Source organism: Plenodomus lingam (genome assembly GCF_022343315.1).
Source record: "Plenodomus lingam strain CAN1 chromosome Unknown contig_11, whole genome shotgun sequence".
NCBI lineage: Eukaryota > Fungi > Ascomycota > Dothideomycetes > Pleosporales > Leptosphaeriaceae > Plenodomus > Plenodomus lingam.
In genome coordinates, this window is record NW_027093929.1 from 1,933,327 (window position 1) to 1,954,201 (window position 20,875).

The 20,875-nt window shown below is 51.3% G+C and overlaps 9 protein-coding genes across 9 annotated transcripts; 8 read left to right on the forward strand and 1 right to left on the reverse strand.

The window, feature by feature from the left end:
• Nucleotides 1–391: 391 nt before the first annotated feature.
• On the forward strand, nucleotides 392–1,092 carry IAQ61_001003 (uncharacterized protein; the record flags this gene model as incomplete). Its single annotated transcript, XM_003841239.2, has 3 exons — nucleotides 392–460; nucleotides 641–797; nucleotides 1,000–1,092. Exons 1-3 carry the CDS (start codon nucleotides 408–410, stop codon nucleotides 1,090–1,092), a joined length of 303 nt encoding a protein of 100 aa, XP_003841287.1. The 5' UTR covers nucleotides 392–407.
• A 761-nt stretch (nucleotides 1,093–1,853) lies between these two features.
• On the forward strand, nucleotides 1,854–2,654 carry IAQ61_001004 (uncharacterized protein; the record flags this gene model as incomplete). Its single annotated transcript, XM_066094923.1, has 1 exon — nucleotides 1,854–2,654. One exon carries the CDS (start codon nucleotides 1,854–1,856, stop codon nucleotides 2,652–2,654), a length of 801 nt encoding a protein of 266 aa, XP_065955231.1.
• Nucleotides 2,655–3,938: 1,284 nt separating this feature from the next.
• Nucleotides 3,939–5,550, forward strand: IAQ61_001005 (uncharacterized protein; the record flags this gene model as incomplete). Its single annotated transcript, XM_003841236.1, has 4 exons — nucleotides 3,939–4,280; nucleotides 4,337–4,445; nucleotides 4,498–4,743; nucleotides 4,799–5,550. 4 exons carry the CDS (start codon nucleotides 3,939–3,941, stop codon nucleotides 5,548–5,550), a joined length of 1,449 nt encoding a protein of 482 aa, XP_003841284.1.
• A 938-nt stretch (nucleotides 5,551–6,488) lies between these two features.
• Nucleotides 6,489–6,929, forward strand: IAQ61_001006 (uncharacterized protein; the record flags this gene model as incomplete). Its single annotated transcript, XM_003841235.2, has 1 exon — nucleotides 6,489–6,929. The coding sequence occupies one exon, from the start codon at nucleotides 6,489–6,491 to the stop codon at nucleotides 6,927–6,929; it is 441 nt and encodes a 146-aa protein (XP_003841283.2).
• A 617-nt stretch (nucleotides 6,930–7,546) lies between these two features.
• On the reverse strand, nucleotides 7,547–9,112 carry IAQ61_001007 (uncharacterized protein; the record flags this gene model as incomplete). Its single annotated transcript, XM_003841233.1, has 1 exon — nucleotides 7,547–9,112. One exon carries the CDS (start codon nucleotides 9,110–9,112, stop codon nucleotides 7,547–7,549), a length of 1,566 nt encoding a protein of 521 aa, XP_003841281.1.
• Nucleotides 9,113–9,719: 607 nt separating this feature from the next.
• IAQ61_001008 (uncharacterized protein) lies at nucleotides 9,720–11,362 on the forward strand (the record flags this gene model as incomplete). Its single annotated transcript, XM_066094924.1, has 2 exons — nucleotides 9,720–9,811; nucleotides 9,886–11,362. 2 exons carry the CDS (start codon nucleotides 9,720–9,722, stop codon nucleotides 11,360–11,362), a joined length of 1,569 nt encoding a protein of 522 aa, XP_065955232.1.
• A 1,286-nt stretch (nucleotides 11,363–12,648) lies between these two features.
• On the forward strand, nucleotides 12,649–13,069 carry IAQ61_001009 (uncharacterized protein; the record flags this gene model as incomplete). Its single annotated transcript, XM_066094925.1, has 2 exons — nucleotides 12,649–12,679; nucleotides 12,750–13,069. The coding sequence occupies 2 exons, from the start codon at nucleotides 12,649–12,651 to the stop codon at nucleotides 13,067–13,069; spliced, it is 351 nt and encodes a 116-aa protein (XP_065955233.1).
• A 1,281-nt stretch (nucleotides 13,070–14,350) lies between these two features.
• On the forward strand, nucleotides 14,351–16,775 carry IAQ61_001010 (uncharacterized protein; the record flags this gene model as incomplete). Its single annotated transcript, XM_003841228.2, has 2 exons — nucleotides 14,351–15,140; nucleotides 15,907–16,775. The coding sequence occupies 2 exons, from the start codon at nucleotides 14,351–14,353 to the stop codon at nucleotides 16,773–16,775; spliced, it is 1,659 nt and encodes a 552-aa protein (XP_003841276.2).
• A 2,165-nt stretch (nucleotides 16,776–18,940) lies between these two features.
• Nucleotides 18,941–19,491, forward strand: IAQ61_001011 (uncharacterized protein; the record flags this gene model as incomplete). The annotated part of the gene is made up of 2 exons (XM_066094926.1): nucleotides 18,941–18,987; nucleotides 19,173–19,491. The coding sequence occupies 2 exons, from the start codon at nucleotides 18,941–18,943 to the stop codon at nucleotides 19,489–19,491; spliced, it is 366 nt and encodes a 121-aa protein (XP_065955234.1).
• Between the last annotated feature and the right edge of the window lie 1,384 nt (nucleotides 19,492–20,875).

Consider the following 20,875-nt stretch of genomic DNA (forward strand, 5'->3'; position numbering starts at 1 on the left):
AGAGTTAGAGTTAGAGTTACCGGTACATAGGGGCGTCAAGTTCCCATTACCGGTAGTCCCGCCACCCCGCCTGAGTCGAATTCATGGCAAATTGAGTCATGTCCTTGCTCACATTGCGAATCTGACATGTGAGTGATGCAACACAGATGCTTACCATACGGTATGGTACAAGCAATCCTGTAACTCTTGCTGATCTACCTTCAGTAGATAGCTGGCAAATTAACACGCAGTGGCGGCTTGCGGTGGCAATGTCGGGAGAATATTTGCGACCGAGTCATGATATACAATATTCTAGGTGTAACTGTTCACAATAGCAATCCATACTGTGTCAATTGAAAAGAGTTCATTAAAGAACCTCGTAACTGAATCATCTTGTACCCACAGGGCACAGTTCATGTGATCCAGCCATGTCGCGTCAACCGGAAGAGGGTTCACTTGACAAAGTCGTGACCGAATCATGGTATGTATATTAACACTTAACAAAAGTCCTGACCGAATCTTGGTATATTTACATAGCATATGCTACACAACTATGCGGACCAATTCCGGAAGGAGATTTTGGGCTGCAATGCCAGTCTGATTTTGCGTTTGATGCCAGTCTGATCATGCCTGCTATGGCAATTAAATTCCGATGGCACAGCCAATTACCGTACTGGATCTACAATACGAGCATGCTTGAGCAGAATGATGTGCACTGCAGTTCGCATGGCACTGATTGCTTGGGAAGGTTCGGCAACGCTGAATCTGCTGTGTGCAGTACAGTGTCACGCATTTCAGCTGTCGCCCATTACGGCAAAGTAATGCCATCCTTGATTATTACAGTACCTGCAGTGCACATAGAGTCTTTAGGTATCGCACGTTCTCCATTATTTGGTGGATACTGCGGTTGAGTGGCTCCTTTAGCTCCACCAATTAAATCCACTTGCGGATCCATGCGGAGTGCGTGTCCACGTTGCTGACCCACCTGTAGGTAAATTCTCCGAAGCCTATCAACTGTAGGCATTGGTCCAGGATAGCCATCATACGTTGACAGCACAACTACGACTCGGAGGTATCTCTTGGGAACCCAAACCCATCTCTATATCCGATTAGTTGGAACTCACTCAGAATTGTTCCTAGGGGTATGACTGGTGATGAGAGCCATTCGGCTGCTGTAAAGCACCGAGGAAACCCCTACCGTATATCGACTTTACAATTCAACTACTAATGCCAGAGTGACCAAGCAATGTTTCACGAAATGCCAAGTTTTGTCGAACCCTGATTCTCGGGGAGCCTGCACTTGCGGAGAATAATTTGCTGATCTATGGCTGTGTTCCCTTGGACGCTTCGCCCCTGGCGTGCTTTACTGGCCTTGACATAGACATACTAAAAGAAATAAAAACAAGAAATCAAACCGCAGGGGAGGTGAAAAGTTGTGTACTATGTCCAGGATTCTATAATGAAGGTTAACGACTCTCCGTAGTCATGATGCTGCCAGTACGTGACCATGACTCCAGCATACCAACTCAATCTGGGCAATCGCCACATCAAGCTTCAATCCACGAATACAACCGCAGAGTATCCTTCTCCACCATCTCATGTAGTTCCTTGGCTATGTTGGCTGAAACGTGAAATCCTCTCCTGAACGAAGGCCTGGGCTATGCTAACTGCCTTGGTACTACCGGAACGCCTGACTGTTGGGGCGGTGTTCGATCGGAGCAAAGGTATCTGTTCCTCGAGCAATGAATATAAAAGAGTCGCATATCCGGCGTCTTCAAGTTCGATACCACAGTTCAACCATCCAGCCTTCTACTACATTCACTTCACACTCTTCTCTATATCTTTATAGATTATTCTTATCAACCATCATCAAAATGATCCCTCAAATCGTCCTCCTCGCTCTTGCCGCTAGCATGGCATCTGCCCAAACTCTTACGATCCCGACTCGTTCGGGCAACGTCGTCTCTCTCCCCCGTCCCAGCACGATCACTGGCGCTGTGGACATGGGCAACAAGGAGTTCGACCGTGGCCGGCCCTGCAACACTGATGCTGACACCGGCAATGAAAACGCCGTCTTCATCCTCGCAAACGGTGCTTCTCTCTCGAACGTCATTATCGGTGCCAACGCACTCGAGGGTATTCACTGTCAAGGTACTTCACCAGCACTTTACTCAGTCTCCTTCTCTCAAAACAATACTAACAAGCGTCTAGGATCCTGCACTCTGAGGAACGTCTGGTTCCGTGACGTCTGCGAAGATGCGATCTCCATTATCGGTCGCGGCAATGCCGTTATCACTGGTGGCGGTGCCAGCGGAGCCCAAGACAAGATCATCCAGCACAACAATGTTGGTACCGTTACTATTCGCGGCTTCACTGCCGTCAACTCCGGAAAGCTCTACCGGTCCTGCGGCGACTGCACCGACAATTCGTCTAAGAGCCCTCGTCACGTCGTTGTTGAGAACGTCCGCGTGAATGGCATAACCACGGACCTCGTCGGTATCAACAGCAACTTTGGAGACACTGCCACCATCAGCGGAAGTTGCGGATCCGTTAAGGGTAGGGTCTGCCAGGAGTGGACGGGTGTTAACAAGGGCAACGGTAAAAGCACAAAGCGCGACAGAGATGCCAGCTGCCTCGGTGCTCAGGGCAAGATGATCCAGCTCCCAGCTTGTTAAGCTTGCCACCAAATTCAAAATTGCCAGGCAGAAGATACTGGAGACGATATCGGTTGCCGCGGCAGTATTGGATACATTGGCACGACACGGATGGGTCTGGCAGCCACACTGTTGCCTACTAGGAATACTCGGTGCTTGTAGCGATACAACACTGTCTCACAGTGGAGCTGGATGCTATCCGCTAGTTGGGTCTGTTCTTCTGTGAATATTGTTTCTTGACTTTTGTACATATTGTTCTTGACTTGTATATATTTTCTTGGTTTGTACATACAGCCAAAGTACATAGAATGGTGCGGACGAAATACACTCTTTTACCTTGCTACCTCTGGGTTCCAGCCAAGATTGCGCGAGAATTTGCCGTGGAAGGCTTCGCAATAACGTGTTGATCGCGTAAAGGGCCAAAAGTATGTCGCTGATCCTATCTAGGGAGACAGCATTGACCAAGGCACGACACTGACGATCAACCAACCCGAATGGCATTCCAAGAAACACCATAGGTAACTAGGATGGACGTCGTCTCGAGATGGTCCGTCGTGGGTGCCACGGGCCGGGATGTTGGTTTTGTGTATCATCGCTTTTAGGAATCCCTACAGAGAATATGTATGTAAGACGGGCTGACAGTGTCAGCTAGGTACCGGTACTCTAGGTGCAAGCATACACACCGGTAGTGGGTAGGTACTCTAGCGAGCAAACAGAATGTAAGACGGATACCTGGGGGCTGGGATGGCACCGAGAACGAGGCCAAGATGATGACGGTAGCCCAGTACAAGCCACTAGCCCTTTGCAGCCTCTCCGCAACCGCAAGATGCCGCCTTGCATTGCACGCCTTCCCGCCATTGGTTCCATCTACAACTCTCCAGAAGGCCATGGCATGGATGGATTTCCATATCAAGAAGATCCCGTGCACCTGAAGAATACACAAGAGAAAACCCCCCTCACACCGCGGCTGAAGAACTGATGGCCCTTGGATTTTCCGCTTAACCGAGCCCAAACAGACCTTGTCACAGTCATGGCGCCATCCCCAGACCTGGAGTTGTACGTTGATCGTAACTACAACGGGGTGTGGAGCCCCGCAATTCGATAACCAACACTTGGGTTCCTGAATGTCCTTCGGGCCAATGTGTACCGGGGTTTACTTGGCTGGCAAAATAAAACGAGTTTGATTATCCTTGTCAGCTGCGCAACGACTATGTATATGAGGGTACTTGTAGCCGTGTCACGAAGATCTTGTACTTGTCATCCAAGTTCTCTGTTCATTGAGACTGCCCCTGTACGATGGGCATCATGAAGTTCTCTTCGCACCTCCTGCTCGCAGCTTCCTCGGTGTCTGCGAGATGGATCGTTCCTGGTGCAAGATGGCGGGACACGGCTGGTGATCTTGTCAATGCGCATGCGGGCGGTATCACCGTTGATCAAGAGACGGGCAAGTTCTTCTTGTTTGGCGAGTACAAGATTGAGGGGCAGGTTGAGGGCGGTGGCATCAGCGTGTATAGCTCGGATGACCTCGTGACGTGGGAACCCCATGGCCTGGCGCTCGAGCCCATCGAGGGACACCCTTATATCTCGACAGAGGATATTATCCAAAGACCAAAGGTTGTGTACAGTGAGGGGACTGGGAAGTATCATGTCAGTATCGAGCAATCTCACAAGGACTACCTGTATATATGCTGATCATGTTGAAGATGTGGTGGCATGCAGACAATTCCACATATGGAGAGCTCCTTCAAGGTCTCGCTACGGCGGACAATATCACTGGACCATATACTTTCATCGATGCTACTGCACCCCTAGGTACACAAGAACAACTCCACTTGGGCAACATGTAATACTGACGACCAAATAGGCAATTGGAGTCAAGACTTTGGACTTTTTGTCGACCAAAAGGATGGACGTGCATACTCGCTGTACTCGAATGGCGATCGCAGAGAAGGCCGTGATGTATATCTGACCTCCTTTAACGAGAACATCACCGCACTTGAAGAGGTTGTTCACCGTTTTGACAAGTACGATCTTGAAGCACCTACGATTATTCAAACCGACAAGAGCTACTTTGCGCTCATGTCGCATAAGACGGGATACCGTCCAAACAGTACGAAATCCTGAGGTATATATATCTAGTGGTTTCAGGTCCTGACATTTTACAGACGTGGTTGCTTTCCGAGCCGATAAGCTCAGCGGTCCTTGGTCTCAACCCTTCATCGTTGCCCCATTGAACACGCGCACCTATAACTCGCAATCCGGCTTTTCTCTTCGTATCAACGGTACCAAAAAGACCACGTACCTATACCTCGGTGACCAATGGGATTCCATCTCTCTATGGGAATCCCGCTACATCTGGCTCCCCATGGAGATTGACGATGAAAAGAAGTCTCTTGAAGTCAAATGGCACGACGTCTACGATCTCGATGTCAAGACTGGAGAGGTCACGCCCATCAACGGCACAACTTACTATGGCAAAGACGCCACCACCACCGGTGACGCTTTCAAGCAAGAGGCGAATTTCGGCAGCGACGGTGTCATCCTGACCGGCATCTACGGCAACGACAGCAAAGTCACTTTCCACAACATCGAAGGCGAGGGCAAGCCGCAATGGGTATCTTTCTACTACCAGAACACAGATGACATGGGTTTCGGTGATCAGCCTGGTGGCACACCCGATCGTATCAATGGTACATGGCAGCTGCGTCGCATCGCGAGCGTCATCGTGAACAATAAGACAGAAGAGCTTTCGACACTTTACCAGAGGGACACCCACAAAGGTATTATTTTGAGTACGCCGCTCATGCTGAATCTTGAAAAGGGGAATAATACAATCACAATTGGAGGATTGAATAACGGAAAGGATGTCAAGGGCGCGGATATTGACCGTTTAGTCGTGTATCCTCCCGAGAAATAGATGAAGTAATGTGCAGATTTGCATATTAGATATAGCTCACAGCTTACTGCGCGGGCATCAATTACTTCTTATGTGTAGCCTCCAGACTCTTGCCGGTACCGGCCAAATCATGACCACCAAGATGCCCTTATTCTATTATAATAGTCATGGGATCGGATGACAAGCGATATATCTTGAGCTAACTTGCGACTCATGTGTGAATAATGAGGATGATTTCGAGATGTTGATACACGGTGTACCTGATGTGGTTAAGACTAGGCAACCATAATCCTGCGAAGCGGGCCCTGGAATCACAACCAGCATTACCTATACAAATGCGGCTCCTGTGTCCGACACCAGATCTCACTGACCACCTCCAGAACCGTCATGATAGTACGTATAGCCACATGCACACAGAGAATGACCATCCCATGCGGAATCACACTCAGTTCTGTACAGGAGCATCCATAACTAACCAACAATAACCCACAGTTCCAAGCCGCCCGAATGACTATTCTCTACCTAGACAGAGCAATCTAGCCCCCAAGCCGGTGGGGTTGCCCTCGAAAAAGGAACCCAAAAAAGCCAACTGTCTACGAATTCAGCTGTAGATAAAGAATAATGGATTTTGTCCGTACTCAAGTTGCTGTCGCGAACCGCTCGCATGGTCGCTTGATGCCGAAGCTGCGGCAGACCAGGCAAATTGCAAACTATTCACTACATTACCGAATGAGCTCCGTCTTCTGATCTGGGAGTTTTCGCTTACGAAATCTGCCCCACGGGTACATGATCGTGGACGGCCGCTGGGGTATCAAGCATCACGCTCACCAGGAGCACCACTTCGTTCCGACATTGCATTTGCGCTCTTGCAAACCTGTCGTGCCGTCTATTTCGAGACCTATACACTGCCTGTATCTTGTAACCCCTACGTCGTACAAAACTGCTACCACAGTGCTGAGATGAAGAAGTTTCTGCCCTGGCAGTATGCCGCGATACAGCGCCTGGACATCGATCTCATTCAGGCTTCACTCGAGGGTGACTGCTTCTGGGACTACCTTTTCGAAAAGGAGAAATGGAATCTGGGCGTACGTAATGAGAGCGCGTACGTTGCGCCAAAGCGACATGTAGTGCAGCGTCAATACGAGCCTTTTGATCTCGTGCCTACGCCCGCAACATCCAAGCCAGACCAACGGAAACTGCTAGACCAACAGAAACTGCTATGCGATGTTATCAGAGACGCCTCGTCTTGCCTGTCAGATATCGATGTCCGGCTTCATGCGGAGGATTCGTCTTTCAGAGTCATGTTAGCGCGACCAATTACTCATTTGACACTCCGCCTCGCTGCGGATTCTTGGTGGACGTGGACGGATGATCCTGAAACCATCACCGCGACCGAATAATTAGGTCTTGATCCTGCGCTGTGAGATGGAAGAGATGATCCGACTATACGACCCACTCGTTGCCGCATGCAAGAATCTGCCGATAGGCGTCGCGTTGGGACTTTCCAACAAAGCAGCCCATGTGCGTCGCCGACATGGGGTACCGCCATTGCTTCTATACCCAACATTCAGAGCTTGGAACTTATCCTCGAGACTTTTGCGGTTGAAAAGGCCCAGCTGGATGCGGTTGTGGAATGTGCAAAGACTTGGAGGTTTCCAATTGTGACTTTTCGACAGGTTTTGTTGTAGGATGGGAGAGGAGAGTCGGGGTTTTGGAGTAAGGCGGCGCCTGAACGGGACGGAAGTGCGTCATGGCCTGTTGATGACAGAGGTTTGGAATGCAGTGATAGGTGTCTTGGGTTTGAGGTCCGGGTTGTACGCTTTGTAAGAAAGTACGATAGAAGTCTTTGATGGAGGAAGTGTGAAGCAGGGGCCCGCAAACAGCAACACTTACCAGTGTATAAGCCATTAGCCATCTCTGCATCAAGTCACGAGAGGCCAGGTTGGGGAATATAGACCGAGATGTGACTTGTAAGGAACAAATAATAGGTATTTGCAGAAACGCTGGATTTTTCATTTCAGTGTCTAGCAGAACTCTGGGGTCCATCATCCATCTCTACTTCTTCTTCAATCGTCGGCAACGTCAGTGCTTTATAACCCTTTCTGCCCTTCCTCATCCTTTGCAGACACCGATCCGTGTGCAACAAATGGCCTCTCTTCTGCCTCACAAAGCCCGCAAAGCACACTGCGCTGAGTGCTACAGCGCCCGCGCTAATGTACACAGGAATCTTGAAGTCCTGAGGTCTGTACCACACCATCGTTGTCGCGAAGGAGAGGAGTTCAAAAAGGTTTTGCAGGCTCATTTCGATGGCGGAGAAGGAGCCGCGTGAGGAGGGAGGAGCATCTTCCTGCACCAGAAATTGCACGCTGAGATCGAAGCCCCATAGTCCAAGTCGACTTAGACAAACACCCGCGACCAGCACTGCGCCCGCTATTTTCGTGTTCATGGTCACTGCATCTGTCCCTGATCCAGCCCCAGCTGATGAGAAGAGTCCAATGGCCAGTGCGAGAGATGCAACTTGTTCATTAATAAACCAGAGTCCAGATCGTACGGCTCCGATCCGACTCATAAGCCATGGTGCGGCACATGTAGCCGAGACTTCGAGAACCACGGAGACAAGCCGCATGAGGGAGATGGAGGTACTGGTGTAGCCGAGAGTGAGGAGGTAAGTTGTCATTTGGCCTGAGAAGCTGAGGACGGTGAGGTAAAGAAGGGAGAGGGAAAATGAGGCGAGGAAAGCGGGGTTTTGGATGTATGTGAGGTACGGGCTTAGAGATGTCGTGTGGTGTTTGGGTAGTGCTGAGACATTCTGATCCTCGGTTGGCGTTTCACTATGCGAACGACATCCCGTCTCCTGCTGTTTTGCTCGCTGTAGTTCCGGGACCGCGGTGTAAACTTGGGCAATGGCAAAGTACTCGATGAGGACGCTCAGAGCATTCTGCCCAAAGACCACCCAGATGGCGACGCGAGTAGAATAGCCGTCGAGAAGTCCAATTCCCACAGGAGCGATGAGTTTACAAACCAAGTCGATTCTCCTCATTGCACTGTTCAGCTCTTGCCGATCAATTCCTAGGCTATCAGAAACAACGATAATCCAATCGCGTTCCACAGCCACGGTGTTTGCTACGAAGGCAAGTTTCTCGAAACAGGCCAAGACGACGCTAGCGGTGAATAGAGTGTACATGAGATAGCTCTTCTCTGCCCCATCGCGTAGCATGAGCACCAAGATGAAGCACGAAGTCGCCACACTAAGTCGTTGCCATACTATGCTTTGTCGGACGATGTAAAGCCGGTCTTTGCGATCAACTTGGTTGCCAATCCAGGATCCAAGCAGAGCTGCAGCTGCAGAGCGGAAAAGCGCATAGCAAGAGGCGAAGAACAGGGTTCCAGGAAAGATAGCTGCGAGGAAGATGACTGCACCGAATTCAAATGTTCGCGCATTGAACGTGGACAGCGTGTGGGAGACGTAGAGCCTCCATACCAGCTTTCTCGTTGATTTGGCCGAGGTCTGGGGGCTGGTGGGGTCGTTGTTTAGTGGAGGGGGGGCGCTGGTGGTTGACGAGCGCGGTGACAATGTCGCCATGGCTATAGGTGTGGTGTAATTGCAGCCTTCATCTCAGAGAAAAAGAGGAAGAGGAGGAAGAAGAACAAGACAGATATCGGCCATACTCACAGCAGAAGTCAGAGCGTGGTGGTCATGAGACGTCGAGTGCGGGCAAATGCCCAGCCTTTGCGCAGAACTGAAGTCTTCGTCTGGACCCTGATTGATCGGCAGCTTTAACTCTGTCTGGCCACTGTTTACGACTTTCACTTTGCTCCATGTCAACTTCACCCAGCACGCATGGCACGCACGCTGTATTTTCGTTACGTCTTTGAATAGAGAACTCGTGGGGATGAGATGCCGACCACAATATGTGCTGCCACGCGTCCTACTCTGTGTGGAGGTCCTGCTCTTGACAGCTGTCTTCATGCCGTTGACTTGTGGGACTGGCTCTTTGATTTTCCGAACGACGAACAATTGTGCCAGTTAAGATTCAGTTCTTCTTCTCTAATTAATTACCTAATAAAGAAATCCGGTTATTCGGCACAGAGTGAGAAAGGCATTGCCAAGGTCATAGCTTCACACAATCAACCTGCAGCGCCTGGGACGTCGGCATGCCATCAACAACTCTAAGACGAAGCCAGGTCGGATGCCACGACCACTGAGGAATGCTACACGAGGTGGGCAACAGCTTCTGGCTTCAACCTTCGCCATCGAGAGGACTAAAGCTACTCAGGTCGGGTTCTGCTCCCCTTCAGCAGGCAAGCCACACGCATACGACCCGCACCTCTCGTCGTACACCAGCCATTGACCAGCCGTACCCAACCGACGCGGACTGAACCCAATAGTAAGGATGGCGAAAAGCAAGATCGGAGCAAATTTGCACATAACGTCTTGGAAGGCAGCACCGTAGCTTTGATATCGCTTTTTGGCCTGGGGCTAGGAGGCTACGTATACAATCTCTTCTACAAGAAAACCGTAAGAGATAAAATCGAAAATGCTTTCGCTAAGGGGTATAGCTCGCAAGAGCGCGTGGTTCTCGGTCGAATCTCATATGATACCGAGCCCAGCAAATTGCAGGAGGTGGTAGAGAAGGAGTACTGGGTTCCTAGGGCAGAGCAAGAGCAGATCAACGATATTGTCAGCGGCAAAACAAGAGGAAGATACCACCTCATCATCGGTGAGAGGGGGACTGGCAAACGAGCTCTGCTTCTCGAAGCTATGAGAAATGTAAATGGTGATGGGATCGCCATGTTGGAAGCCCATAATGACCTGGAGGTGTTTCGAACACGATTTGGCAAAGCCATTGACTACGAGTTCCACGAAGACTACATGGGTGGACTTTTCAGTATTAGAGGACCGCGAGACAGTACCCCCTTGCTGGACATCGAGAGAGCAATGAATCAAATGGAGAAGGTGGCTTTGTCGATGCGGAAGAAGCGTGGCAAACCATTGCTGCTGATTATCAATAACATTCACTTGTTCAAGGATGATGGCGCAGGAAAACACTTACTAGATATTCTGCAACAGAGGGCTGAGATTTGGGCTGGGAACGAGCTTGTGACGACAGTCTTCACATCCGACGAATTTTGGACGCTCGAGAAATTGACACCGCACGCCACCAACATGCATGTCATCAACATCAGAGATGTGCGAAAAGATGTAGTCACGGCAGCGTTAAAAAAGTACCGTGCCCGATACCACGGTGAAGACGTGCCACACAGCATTCTAGATGAGGTCTATGCCAAGGTCGGCGGGCGACTGATCTTTCTCAATCAGGTTGCAAAGTCAAGAGACATGCTGGATACTTGTAAGCAAATCAATCGAAGAGAAAAGTCATGGTTCCTCAACAACTGTTGGATTCTCGGTGACTCAATGGACGACGACGTCGAAGAGCAGCAAAAGTACTGCGCAGCAGCCATAATTCTGGCCCGAGCGCTCGTCCTGCGGGAACAAAAAGATACCTCTGACCTTGAGCAATTCACCCTCCCTGAAATCCCTCTTCACGAGGCTCGCCAGATCATTACTCGCGCCGACTTTGTGCACCCTTTTGACCACATCAATGTCTTTCATATCGATGCGAACGGGATGGTACGCGCCGACTCTGTGCCAATGCAAAACACCTTCCGAGAAATTGTGAATGAGCCAGGTTTCGAGGAGCATCTCAAGGCTACGTTGAACAGGCTTGATGAGCTCGAGAGCTTGGCAAGAACGAGAGAGATCGCTTACAGAGATGCACCTGACAGGAGCGGGGGGGTGGTGCCTGTACAGACCTACTGCGCGAAATTGTAAAGTTGTTAGCAGAAGAGACTGATGAAGAACGCGTAGTCGTTGGGTACTGGCAACTCTTGCTTTGTTTCAGCGTATTTAGGACGCGGTTACCACTCGCTCTCGACTTCAATGTAGAACACAGGCTTGTCGAGCACGAAGGAGGCAGGGTCAGTCTCTCCTGCCTCATGTATCCAAAGACCTGGAAAGTTGTCAATCCTGGGGATATACGGAGACAGGCTCGGTAAGGCTGTCAGTTTTCATCATCCTTCTGGCTGCTGAGAGAATTCCATTTTTTAACATGTCATTCTGTCTTGTCATTTTTGACGACCTCGTCGTGTTCAAAGCGATGGTGCTTCTGCTCCCCGCCGTAGTTGCAAAGAACCGAGATGTTGGGACTGATCCATAAGGTTTTTAAACAGCATATGACGAAGCAATCTTATCATCGAAGCTATATTATAGAGTCTATCTAGATTACACAACATGCGATTTACGCTTACTCGTACTTCATGCCAAAGAAGGGCCACCCACTACGCCCCAATCGCCAATCAATGTGGCATTGGGCTGTAGTCGACTGATCAAGATGTTATTGGTACATGTAGAAAGGCCTAATCCGTAGGCCTGTGCCGAGCAGAATGTCTCATTCCCATTCCCATTTCCATGGAGACAGGGTGATCTTGCTGGATTTCTTGCATATCAAGAGGACCTTGCTCGACAATTCCTATGTCACCGCGATACAGCCTTTCTGGAGCTCCACTGGCGGGCCCTACAATGGCCTTGTCAAGAATGGCGATGATGTGTGTGTGTGCTTCTAGGAGAACAGACCATCTCGACAGTCACTACAGCCATTTGTAACTTTCCATCTACAGCCCATCACATGGTTCACTGATATGAGTTGTAGGACATCACCCCAGTCGAAGGCATCACTATGCACAAAATCAACACCGTCCTCGCATTCGGTGCACCCTATCAACTCTTCGCCGCCCGAGCAGGCCAACTCGCGATGAACAGCGCACTTGAAGCTGCCCAACTCAACTTTACATTGGGTAAGACTAGATCTGATGTCCCAGGCCGAGAAAAAATAAGTTTTCACTATATCCGTGCCTGAGGACGCCGCGTTCGAATCGATTAGCTCTGTGCTCAAGTCTGCGGATTTGGCCACTCTCCAGGATGCGCTTCGCTATCACATCATTCCTAGCACATTTGTTTTTTCGCCATCCCTGGAGAATACTACGATTATATCTCTCGAGCGTGCGGACTTGACTTTCACCGTCCTGCCGGATCGTTCTGGCTGGGTGAATAACGCGAATATGGCGTTTCCAAACACTATACTGTACAACGGTATCACCCGTGTCATCGACAGGTGAGTCCACCACAATCACCTTCGCACTACATCGAGCAACCTAATCAGACCATCCCACAGTGCGATTGCGCCATGATCGCGCCTCCCTGGAACCAGATGCTCCTGGATCTAAGCGGCTGGCCTTTCCCAACGCGTCTGCGGTCTTGCAACTACCTTTCTTCACCGTTTCTTTTGGAGACGACTCCATGAAATACACAACAACGCCAAAATTGCTCAAGACTGTGGCTGCTGTTGCGACTCCCACAGGTGAGCCTACGCTGACGGGCTCAGGGCAGCTCCCTGCATTCACTGGAGCGGGGAGCAGGATTTCTCTTGGTGTGGTGGCCGCACTGCCTGTTGCAATGGGATTTGCTGCGTACTTTGTTTAGATTTGTGAAATTTCAGGGAGGGGTGGGTATCGGGAGGGTAGGAGCTGGTTGTGGACATGTTAGGCAAAGAAATGGGTTGAGCGCGTAGGATGTGTCAACGGCGTACTTTGCTATCGAAATAATAGATGAAAATATTATGACTGCTTCATCATGCGCGTATGAATTCAGCATAGTTCAGAAAGTGTATAGGATATGGAAGTACAGTTCCAACACTACAACTGTAGCATAACTCGTGACTTGAGACTCTGGTAGTGACACTGACCCGCACTTGTCCACCCTTTTTCGTCAGAACGACATATGCGGATTTCTCCTTCAAGTTATTCAAACCCCATAAGTAACGCACATAAAACAAGACGATATTCTCATCCATGCCTTGTACGCTATAGGCTATCATGGTTCATGGTGGGGCCTGATGGCATGTGTTCTTCATCACAACCAGCCACAACAAAGGGATTTGGAACAAAGAAACCTCACATAACACGCAGCCTCTCCAACACATATCCGTCCATGGAAACAACCTAGCCTTTGGGCAAGAATTAGGAAATGGAAGGGAGGTCGGTTGTCAAGGTTGTTCGGCCAGCCACAATCTGCTCGCCCCTGTTGTGCTGGCCAATGACAGCGGTATAGATCTATATGCAGCAAACCCCGTAGTCATGAAGTCAAACAGAACACTTCTCAGTTTCAAATACATGGACTTCTCGTTCATAATCTTCTCAATAGAAATGTATCAACTTGCACCCATTGCAACTCCCCCAGCTTTCCAAGCGCATCCATCAATCTCCCCCACGAACTGTAACCCCGCCATCCCACCCCAATCTCTCGAGCCATTGTTCCGGACATTCATATGATTTCCCCCATATTCGTCCCAATGTACACTAACCCTTTGTCCCTCTTCACTCCCACGAACAACAGCAAACCCCAACCCCATACCCCCTAATATTCACCGGATGCGGTCCTCACCCCCCCAACAAAGCCCAAGCAAGCCGCATCACCAACAACAAAGGGCAGCGCAACAGCTTTAAACAATCGACCGCGTATTCAGAAATACATTCCCAAACACTCTTCTACCTGCAGAAAATCCAGAGACGATTTTTCCCCCTTAGGTTTGGCTAGCAAGATCACCCTTCTTTTATCCTCTTCCACGGCAAAAATCCTCCTACCACTCTGCCCGTGTTCGTACGATACCCTAAAAGCAACCTCAGGCCCCAAAATCCCACCCTCTCAAAACCCCAGGACTTTTTGCAACCCCACCCACATATCCCCTACGAAAAAATACAAGGCATGTCCTACCTCTACAACGCCCTATCCTCCATCCCCGCAAACATCTTTGGCTCTTCGACACCACCACCACGTGCCCGTACTCGCCGCCGCATGCCGTCGAAACGCAGAGCCAGAGGCGATGTGGGCGGGCGTGCTGCTAAGATTGCACGGTATGATGGGTCGGGTGGGGATTATGTAACGGCGGAGTATGAGACTCTGGATGAGGAGGGGAAGGTGGGCCAATGGGAGAGCGTTTGGGTGTCTGGGGAGGAGGAGATGATGGATGAGGGTTGGGAGGATAGGGGGGAGATGTGGGATTATGCGGAGGATGGGGAGGGAGATGAAGACGAAGAGGAAGAGGAAGGAGAGGAAGAAGAAAAAGAAAACAAACATACCTCCCCAACCAACCCCCCCATCATCCTCCTCTCCTCGCCCTCGCCCTCGCCCTCCTCCATCGAGAATAGAGAACCCACCCCAACCCCTCCCGCCCCCACCCCATCTACCCTCCGCGCCGCCGCAAAAAAAACATACACCAAAGCGCGCCGCCTACTCCAGGAAATGCCGCCAGGAAGTCGAGCAGATAAAGTGGCGGAACTGCTGCGCGAGGTGAAGAGGGATTTGGAGCGGGGGGGTGGTTTGGATTCCGACGAAATCGACGAGTTTGAATTCGACGAGTCCAACGAGTACGGCAATGACGATGACGCCGATGATGATAAGCCAAAAAAGGGTTCCATACCGACACACACATCCCAAGAAGCACCACAAGGAGGGAAAAAAGCGGCCAAGACAGTGGCATTTGCCGCCACAGGGAGTGAGTCCAGGACCACGGGGTCTGGCGCAGGGGAGACGGGAAAGGGAGTAACGGGACCGATGGGTGGGGGAAGAGGTAGTGTGATGAAAGACAGGGTGAGAGGGGGGAGGGGTGAGGAAAGGAGAGGGTTGGGGTTGGGAGATGAAGTGCTGTTTACATCTGGAGGTACGGGTACGGGTACATCTACACCTACATCTACAACACCGCCAAACAGCAAGGCCAAGACCAAGACCACAACCATCCCCAACCCAACCCCCCTCCCCCCCTACACCCAAACCGACACAATCCTCCACACAACCCTCTCCCACCTCCAAACCCTAACCACCCACCTATCACACACGCACTTCTTCCCCAAGTCCACCCCCAACACCCCACCTCCAGCCTGGTACGCCTCGCTCCCCCCCAGCACCGCGCGCGTGCTCGGCTGCGTGGCATCGTGCGGGCCCGGCGGGCTGGCGGGCTGGCACGACATGTTTGTGGATCAAGGGAAGCGGGAGGCGGTGGTGTGTGCGGTGGTGGGGAACGTGCTTGTTGAGCAGGTGTTTGGGCATTTGATGTTTGGGGGAGGGGAGGAAGGGGTCAGGGGGGTGGAGGGGGTGGAGGGGGAGTGTGCGGAGTGGGATGGTGAGTGAGAATTCTCGTTCTCCTTTGTTTTTTTGTTTGAGTTTGTTTTGGGGAGTTGTTCTCGTGTGGTTGTGGTTGTGTGGGAGAGGAAAAGGAAAAGAAAAGGCAGAGGATAAGGGGTTAATGATTGTGTGTGATGTAGGATTCGATCGAAACGCCCAATACGCAACGTACATTGCCTCGCTCCTCGAGAACAAGGAGGCAGCCGACAAACTCGACTTTAGACTTCCTCCTACCTTTATCGCCCATGTAGTCCACATCATCCACGCGCTATGGGCCCACCTCGCGCCCATCTACACACTCTGCCACGGCGCCCAGGGCGCTCACAACACCACAACGCCAATCCCCGCCCCCATCTTCGCCGCCCTGCACCAGATTGTCACGCAAGCCGGACTGCTCAGCCTGCTTATGCGACTGGACAGACACACGGTCTACTACTTTGAGCCACTGTTCAAAGAGAACAAGTACGACCCCGACCGCATGAAATGCATCAACCATGCCGACATGACGCAGCGGAATCCACGTACACCCGTGGAGAAGCTGAGCAAGGCGGAGCAGGAGCGTCGTGCCAGGCTGTCAGAGGCCGAGAAGCAGCGGGCGCGCGGCGATGAAGCTCTCACGCAAATCACCATCATGAGGGGCCTGTGTGCGTATCGGCGCGGGGGGTGGGAGACGGGGGATAGCACGGCGGAGGTACCCAAGTTTGAAGATGCTGCGTCTGAGAATCAGGGGATTAGGGTGAGGATGCTGACGCATGGGTGGGTGTATTGTCGCTGGGGGAGAGCGCGGGGGTATAGTAAGGGGAAAGTTGGGGCTAGTGGAGATGAGAAGCTGCATGGTGATGCTTGGAAGGGCGGATTTGTGGAGTTCACAGATGTTGAGGGTGTACCGAATTGGTTGGAGATGGATAGGCAAGAGAGAGGTGCGAATGCAGCTGTTGACAATAGGAAAGGAAAGGGAAAGGCCATGGAGATACATGACGAGTCATCAGAAGACGAATTATACCGCTGAATAGGTACTGGCCCGGGGCAAGGATGAGAAGGTAGGAAGGCTCGTGTGGCCATGGATTCGCTGCCTGGAAAATCCGGGATAGAACCTGTTGTCGTTATGTTAAGACTTATTTCTCGACTTAAATCTGGATTAGTGTAGCAAAGATGAGCCAACTGCAGGATAGTGCCGATCAAGTCCATGTCCAGTCGATACAGCTTCGTCCCAAGAGATCATAGGCTGAACCGACAGATCACACCTTGACCGATTGCGTCGAGTGAATAGCGGCCTCATCTGTGTAGCTTTTGCTCGGGCTATCATGCCGACTACATCGAGACTACAATCTCGTATCGACGTCGATGGGAGTGCCAGTCTGACAACCGATCAAACTGGTAGCGAAGTACATGTTAAAAGTATGCCTTGGACAAAGCCGGCCCATGTCGGAAAGGGCGGACGCAACCGCTAGGAGACAAAGAATCTAGCCTATCCAATCGCGATATATGGAGCATTGCGTGAGGCTCATCGGGACAGTCAACGTCGAGGAGTGAAACGTCAGTATTTCGTAACAAATGAGAGTAACTGCGCGGCCCAATGAACATCGATTGTCGTTATTGGTTTGACCTGATTATGTTGGCCTGGCGTCCATCGTTGCGGTGCGATAGGCTGCAAACCAAACTTACACATGTTTGGGTTGAGTGCATCATCCAGAAGTGTTACCCCGCAAGAGGGTTTGGGTATTAAGGTTTCGGCATCATCTATGGCGTTATCGTTGCGGAATGTGTGGGGAAGGGTCCCAGAGTGGTCAGAACCAATTTGTTGGGTGTTGAGTTCTGGGTTTAATCAAGTTGCCAAGCTCGAATAAGTTTGTAGTACGCCCGCATCCGCAACATCGTGCTACGAAATGTTGAACAGGTTGCTGGAGCCGAGCGACAAGGTTCGGATAGGAACGCAAGTCCGAAACCCACGACAATTGTTCGATAAGCTAGAATGTGACAACAAGAAACTCCGGTGACTAGGGTGATGATGCGTTCAGCCTCCCTTGTTTGGCGTCATGTTTCTTGAGTCGTAACTCTGACAGCCGTGCTCTCCACCATGACCACAGGGCTATGTAAGCCCAATAGCTGGCCAATATTGCTTGCATGAGGGCAAATACAAGCCCCCTGGTTGCGTTGTTGTTGTACTTTCCATCATCCATCTTACGCATCCCGTGCTGGGTGCGTCGATTGCCCGGCACAGAGATTCAGCACTGTTGCGAGCTGAGGATACCCCATTGTCAATCTGACGTCAACGGCGGGCTGTGAGATGAAAAAGGGCCGATGAATCGTATTTGACGTCGCATCGAGCTCATCGAGGACATGAATGAGGTTTCACACGGGGCGGCTGAATCGTCGTCTACGGCTCGGAAATCTCCATGTGGTAAACCGTTCAAATTGGATGTGCATATCAAAGCAGGTAGTGTGAGGTGGAGAGTTGCCGTACAACCACGTTGGTCAAGGGCCGATAGAGCGTGATCAGGGACAGGTAGTCGGCCCGATGGGGACGGTAGAAGTTCGCTAGAATCCTGACAACCAGTGTGATGTCTTCTGTCGAGTCGTGAGATGCTTAAGCGGTGGGGCAAAGAAGAGGTCAAGACTGCCCACTCCTATGTTGTGCAGTCCATGATCCTCATCGAGTGACTTCATTGTTCAGCCGCATGCTCGTCTAATTCCATCCCTGCTGGCAGCTGCTGGGTGATTTTCGAACCGTGCTGAGCCTGTCGTCGATGATCATAGTGCTGCTCGCCCTAGATGGGTTTCTGATTGGAAGCTGAGACGCGGAGTGGTCTTGCATTAATGTACTGTAAACAACGAGAAGATCCGACACGGCCTCTCCTACCATGCAGGTGAGACCGACCCAGAACGATTCGGCTTCGAATTAACCGAAGATGCAGGCGTCACCGTGGAGAAAGCAAGGAGAGACGCATGCGAGTGAAGCTGTATATAGTAAACAGCCGTGATGGTGTCTTTTGGGCGAACTCAGGACAACAGGGCTGCTTGGCGCGAATGTTGCATCACCGTCGACTCTGACTCTAGCCAATGCCAATATCAATCCATGACAGAGTTTGAGATGCCCCGGGAAATCCTAGTATGATTCCAAATGCAGATCGTAGTCTTCTGCTGTATAATACACAGATTGTGTTGTGGAGAGTTATGGTTTTACCGTTGACCGATCAGGGTCCATTGATCGGTGCGACTATGTATACACAGTAAGCGTTCCTGCCGCCCTACTTGCCAATCCAATGAGTACAGAGGTCACTCGCCCTATTAGCGAAGAGCTAATGCGGTGACCATTTGCCTATGTATGCCCTGCCACTGTCGCAAGAGCGCCTGAGCTTCAGAGGTCAGATCGATCCATCTGAAATCTGGCACCACGGCCGACTAGTCCTGTTCTCCTGTACGATATAAACGCTGCTGTCGCCGCCGCTACTCTGTGTTCAACAGTGCCGTATAGCGGACTTGCTGACCCTGTCGTGATTGCTGCAAGCGGTCATGTTGTTCTCCAGGGTGATGAAGGTGCCCGTCCTACAAGACTGGCCGCTGATTGGAGACGACCAAGTGCTGATCCCTCGCCAGACCTGCTCTGTTCAGCTGGCGGCGTGGGGAGGAGGGACGTTATTTGCTGCGAGCGTGCTCAGCAACAAGGGTGGTTATTGATGGCACAACAGACACCAGATCTATGGATGAATCGTGAAGCTCTTTGATCTAATCGCAACGGATCGTCTTCGCTTCTTGTGCGAGTAGGGAACACTCCCGGCGTGCAGAGGTTGGGCGATGTTGGGGGTGAATGCATTCAATGACGTCGGTAAATCGCATGCATGGAAGGGATGCGCCCGTTTGGTCCTTCCGGATTGGTGCAGGGAGCTTGGTAGCGGCCGCTTATAAGCGACAGTGGAAAGTTACCTTGCAACCATTTGCGCCGGCACGCCTTAGTCGCAGAACAACTTGGTGAAAAGCAAGAAGAAGGAGGAGGAGGAGGAGATGGAGATGGTGGAGAAGAAGAATAGCCACAGATCAGAACAGACACGAAGAAGAAGAGAATAGAATGAATTGGATCGGCGAAGAGGTTGCAAACTTTCTCTTACCTTCTTTGGCTCTTTATCAAGCTTCGCCGCACCAAACTTTTGTGTGTTCTTTTCTTCTTTTCCTTCTGGGTGAGCCTCCGAAGCTACACTACCTTACTGCACCAAGCGGTGACGGGCTGCAGCGAGATGGCACAGCGGGTGGGATGCATCGATACATGACGACCTGCGTGTTTCACCTCGACGTGTGTGTGTGTGTGTGTGTGCTTTTGAAGTGGTGGGCGCGGGGGGTGATGAGGGCAGGTCGGGTGGCAGCCAAGGCGTGTGGGATGTACAGAGGGCAGAGAGCCGCTGCAGGGTCCAATGAAACGGCGTGTGGGCGTGGAAATGAAATCCATCTGCCGAAACTGGGCTGCTGGGCAAGCCACGGCAGGGGGGGGGGGGGAAGGAGGGGCAAGGTGCAATGCAATGGGTAATGGGCCACGATGGCCACGGGTGACATGGCACGCTGCCTTGACTCGACCGCTCTGGTCCAACGGGCGTTCGGTGAGAGTGCCATCAAAGCTTCATAGGAACATGGTTCGAGCGGAGATGAGGTATGTATGTGCGCACTGCGGGCTGTCACTCGAGCCAGGTTACACACAAAACAGCGTTGCTGACGCGTGGGGTAGTAGAGTGGGATGGATGGGGCCCATGGATGGGGGTTGGGGTAGCCGCGCTGGAGAAGAGAGACAACCTGGACAGGACCGCATGTAGGTACTTACGTACTGTACCTTCGACGTGGTAGCGTGGAGAGCAGCATGCCTGTCTGTCTGCCTGTCCTGCCTGTCCTGCCTGCAACATTGTTACCTACAGTGTGCTACCCAGACAAGAGTCTGAATCCAGCGAGCTTTTTTGGTTGCCCTTGGCTGCCTGTAGCCATGGAATTTCTGCCAGTTGACCATTCCCCTTCCATGGAGTCGCAACCACACGGCCGTTGCACCACCTACATACACTGTACCTACTAGAGTAGAGTACCTCCCTACTACTCCTAGAGTAGAGTCAGTAGGAATAGGTAATAACTAAG